General features: G+C 35.3%; 1 protein-coding gene across 1 annotated transcript; it reads right to left on the bottom strand.

The window, feature by feature from the left end:
- Positions 1 to 476: 476 nt before the first annotated feature.
- On the bottom strand, positions 477 to 4,572 carry FGF19 (fibroblast growth factor 19). The gene is made up of 3 exons (XM_063437966.1): positions 4,338 to 4,572; positions 3,838 to 3,941; positions 477 to 791 (listed from the first exon to the last, which is right to left on the bottom strand). The coding sequence occupies exons 1-3, from the start codon at positions 4,570 to 4,572 to the stop codon at positions 477 to 479; spliced, it is 654 nt and encodes a 217-aa protein (XP_063294036.1).
- Positions 4,573 to 5,346: the final 774 nt, after the last annotated feature.

The following is a 5,346-nucleotide window of genomic DNA, read 5'->3' as shown; positions in this document are numbered from 1 at the left end:
ATGCAGTAGACCTACATTTTTTTGCAAGCAGATATTTTAAGATGGATGCTCATGGAAATTTAATGAAGTGTTGCTAAATGTTGAATTCTTCACATTTGCAGTATAGCAGCTCAGTAGGGTGATGTTCTGTAATGTGTAACCACAAACAGCAGTTTTAAGACATATTCTGCAGACAGTAAAAGTAATACAATTTGTTTTTTAAATCTGTAAAGGCCAAGCATGGTAAAAAAAAATAATAATAATGTCCGTGTCAATAAACAATTATTATAGTTGTTTTCCCTTATTTTGAGAGCAGCAATATAAAAATAATAATAAACGGTTGAGTGAGGAATGTGATCATTTCTAATGCTGATTATTTGCTTTTTGTTTTTTTTTGCATTTGAAATGTTGATATTTCATGTATTTGATTGGTATCCTCAAATGTGATACATTTTGGTCAGTTTATGTTTTTCTCTCCTTTCAACGCAAAGTAGTTTTTATTTGTTGTGATAGTTTGGATATTGCACAAGTCCTAGAGGATCCATACTATCAACAAGAGAGCCTTTATTCTCATCCATGTTGTACTGAAACCTATAGTCTTCATCCCCCAAAGGATTGCTGACCTCCATTGGAACCCAGCTTATTACTGGTAGAAAATGGGACAATTGCAGGTATCCTTTCCCCTTGTATTGCTGTCGCTGTTTATCCTTGCTCAAAGAGACAGCAATGCCATATTTTGAAGATTTATACATGTTGTATCCGTCTGGTAGAAGCTCTTCTTCAAAAGAACAGTCTTCAGTTGAAAAAATAGGCTGTCATTAAAAAATATAAAAATAATAATAATAATGAAAATAAGTTTTCAACAAATCAAATTTACTAATATTTAGCATTAATGTGATAGAAAAATATTTCAGTTATAATCAAAAGATAATACGTATTGAATTACTGGACAGAAAATCAGTGTGCCATTTTTAACCCCTTTACCAAAATATATATTTTTTAAAACCAAAATTTATAATGTTTATTTGAAATATTGGATGAAAATGTGAACTTAGGACAAAACAGCAATGTATGCTTAGATTGCTGTTCAGGAATAACTAAAAAAAAATATATAATTGTATTTAATTTAATTTCCCCATCTTATATGATATCCCTTATCTTGCAATATGTCTAATAAATGTAAATAAAATGAATGGACACAGACATTTCATAACATACAGCTGATAGGTATTTTTTCAGAATATGCTGATATGGTAACGTAATGGCTGTATGTTGCCATAAAGCCCACATATAGGTTAAAACGATGTATCTATAATTTAAAGGCCATTTCAAGCAGGTGGTGCAGCTTGCAGATATACCCTGATGTGAGACAGACCCTTTCTAAGTATCTGCTCCTCCCATTTTCTACAATTATAAGCATTATACAGATTGTAACATGTAGGCTCCTGTATGGTACAGGAGGAATTAATTTTTTTACAGTTTTTCTGCTTGAGGCAGAGGGACAAAGCTGAGACCCTTTGAGAATATCTGTTTCTAAACTGGGCAAGGATTAGTGTAGGAACAGAGGGAATGGTAAGTGGGGCCTTTGTTTTATATTGCAAATTTGTTTATTTATTTATAACATATTTTACCAGATAAGATACATTGACATTTCTCATATTTTCAAATATGTTATGCTATGCTATATGCACATCTCATGTAGTGAAGGGGTTTGTAATATTTAATTGACAGAGATGCCAGTAGAAAGTTTCTATTTATACTTTTTTTGTTATCCTCAGCTATGTATTGGGGTAAGAACATACACTTATTCAGGCCATTATGTATGTTTAGCTTGAGCAATTGATATATAGCTTTATAGGATACAGCTGTTGGATTTCATATGATGCTATACCAGCCACTTGGTTGAAGCAGCATAATGGGAAACATATGGCATAGCATCTACACAAAGTTAGCAATCTGTGGTATAGAACAGGAGCAACAACCTTTGACACTCCAAATGTTGTGGACTACATCTCCCTTAAAGGAACACTGTAGTCACCAGAACAAATACAACTTAATGTAGTTGTTTTGGTGAGTATAACCATTGCCTTTAGGCATTTTAATGCAAACACTGCCTTTTCATAGAAAAGGCAGTGTTTACATTGCCCCTAGAGACACCTCCAGTGGCCACTCCTCAGATGGCCACTGGAGGTGCTTCCTGGCTCACTGCTGCACAGTAGGCAGCAGTGCTGTTCAGTGTCTCCACGCTCTGCATGGGGATGCTGAATTTTCCTCATAGAGGTGCATTGATTCAATGCATCTCTATGAGGAGGTGCTGATTTGCCAAAACTGTGTTTGGCCATGCCCCATGCCGATCTCAGTCAATCAGGAAAGCATTGGATTGGCTAAAAATCTGCAATGCTGATGATGTCGCCAAGGGGGCGGAGCTAGCACTAGCGGACCCGTGCAGCGCTGTAAATAAGGTGAGTTTTAATTGCTTTTAAGGATGCAAAGGGGTTGGGGGGGGGGAGAGGGCAAGCCACCTATATACAGGATTTAGCACTATAGGGTCAGGAACACATGGTTGTGTTCCTGACCCTATAGTGTTCCTTTAATGTTCTTACAACAATAATGCTGGCAAAGCATCCAGGGAGATTTGGTCCACAACATCTGGAGTGATGATGGTTGCCTACTCCAGGTATAGAATATATAATGTACTGCCAGATGCTACGTATGTGATGATTTATATAGATCTCATTTTTTTTATACTACTATTTCAGGGTTAACTTTTAGCATTTTCTCTGTTGGGTAAATGAATAATTCCTAATGCCATGTTGGAAGTAGTACATTTAATTTAAGTAGCATTATGCCTCAGTTCCTTCCCATAGCAATGACAAGTGTTTGTTTGAGTTTATTTAGCAGCCAGTGAACCCAGACACATAATCAGCTACTTTATGTTATTGACCCTGAGTTCATTCAACCATTCTGACCAAGCCAAAAATAAAACACAAAGTGTAAGAAAGATTGTGCAAAAGATTCAGCTGATAAATGTATTTAACAAATGCCTTTGACACTGAGGATTCCATCTGGGTTTAAATGACTAATGAATATGTTTCATTTTAAACATGAGACTGAAGATTAAGATTTCCACTTTGATTTCTATATTATATATATGTTAGGTGTAGTACTTTGACCTGAAATACTCTGAGTTGTTATTCGCTGAATGTGACATTCACTATTTGCTCATAACAATTCTGTCAGCTGTATTCTATATTCTGTTACGCTTTATATACAGTATATGTTAATGTATCTTGGTATGTGTAAGTATTTTTATTCACTATTTTACAATATTTACATTTATTATGCCTTTGCAGTTTTATTATACCGATTACATAGGTGGTACACTACAACAACCAAGAAGCTATATCAGCCTGTAGGAAGCTGTAGTACTACTGCAACTATCTACCTTTTGCGACCCTTGGTTTTAGAGAATAATGTTAAGAGTTTTGTTGATCTGTTTGGTAAGAAAAACGAGTTTGCCTCCTAATCAACAAATTTATGCTTCAATTTATTAAATAATTTGAAAGTTTCCCAAGTGTTAGAAAGAAAATAAAGAATATTTTACATGTCACTGCCAGGGGCTCCCTATCTGTGTTACTTTATTTTTCAGGCATGAAAGGTCATGAGAACATTGTGTATGATAGATATAAGCATGTGGATGCTGGCACCTCGGTGATTAAAATGTTCCTGGTAATGCTGTAAATGTGCTATTCTTGTGGAATGATCAAGATAAATGTATTTCCGTGACGGCGCTGACTTTGCGCAAGATAACAGTTAACATTTCAGTTACATGGAAGGAACTGTCTCTGTGACACTTACCATTCCATAGAGTTTGCCATCGGTACCCATGCAGAGATACAGTGAATTATGATATCCTTTAATAGCTACAACCCCAACTGCAACTGCTCTGATCTCAAGTAAACCTAAGCAAAAAATAAATAAATAAAGCAAAATTAAAAACGGAAACATACTTAATGTGCAGAATATTTATGCAGCTTACAATTTCCAGAAAAACAAAACTATCTAGAAAGTAAAGTGGGATTTATTCCCTAAACTCTGAATTTTAGTGAATTCTAATCACAAATGGCAAAATGAGGCTAAAATAGCCGTTTCTACAGTTCAGCTAAAAACACAGCCTGGCTACTTTAGTTAGATTTTTAGTATTTGGATTTTTAGAATTTAGTGAAGTAGCCTGTATGACCTACATGATAATAAAAATGAAATTAAAAAACAACAAAAAACAACATAAAAACCAGCATATTCACACAACCCAGTTAAAATGTATATATTTACTAATAAGGAACGTTTTCTATACTTACTGTGAGCACTTTGATGCCTTTCTCCATCAACTCTGCCATCATCATTTATCCTCAGATAATAACTTTCCTGGCCATGCTTTCTTGCTGTATAAAGATGTCTTATTCTTATAGCCTCTCCCCAGCCATTATGCACATGTGGTCCTGCATCCAAGAGTGGCATTGAATGAGCAACCTGGACTAGCCACAGTTTCACCAACACAAGGGAAAAAAGAAGTTGAGGCAGACTTCTCCACATCTTGTCAGGCTTGGAAATGGCAATTTGAGAGCTCACAGACACACTCAGTGATACTAGTTGCCTACAGACAGACTAAGACAAGCTATGCTTTTTTTTTTTTTTACCTAATTGCCTCAGGGCTGTAGTAAATACAGAGCCAATCCCCTGCCTTTTATAGATCTTTCTTATCAGCTCTATAGATAAGGCAATACTTTTCATATTGACCTGCATTACATCATTCTCAGATATTTTGTGTGTTATTTTACTATTTTGTGTGGGTTTTATTGCTTTGGTGAAATTATTTGCCTTATGAACATTGATGATATTGCTGGTCTTGCATTTTTTTGCTAAATTGACAAATTTGCTAAAGACATTCAAATGGAAATTATTTAATGGAAATATTTTTATATGCAAATAGAGAACAATCCATCATATGTGTCAACATTTGTTTTCATTTTGCTAAGTATATCGGGGTAGGCAACCATCAGTTCTCTAGACGTTTTGGACTACATCTTTCATAATGTTCTTACAGCCATAATTCTGGAAAAGCATCATGGGAGATGTAGTCCACATCATGTGGAATGCTGAAGGTTGCCTACCCCTGGACTCTATGGCTTGTATCCAAGGTGGACCATATACCTTTGAATTCTTCTGAGAAGTTTATCATCTAGCTCTTCCTACATAAATAATGGTGTTTGAGAAAATGTCTCCCAGAGTGGTACTTTTACATGTGATAATCGATTGTATTCAGTAGACCACCAGGGTCAATTAGTCTAAAGAATTAATTACAGCTCC

Source organism: Pelobates fuscus, chromosome 12 (assembly GCF_036172605.1).
Source record: "Pelobates fuscus isolate aPelFus1 chromosome 12, aPelFus1.pri, whole genome shotgun sequence".
Lineage (NCBI taxonomy): Eukaryota > Metazoa > Chordata > Amphibia > Anura > Pelobatidae > Pelobates > Pelobates fuscus.
Note: the sequence above shows the minus strand (reverse complement) of the source record. Positions and strands in the feature narration are given on the sequence as shown.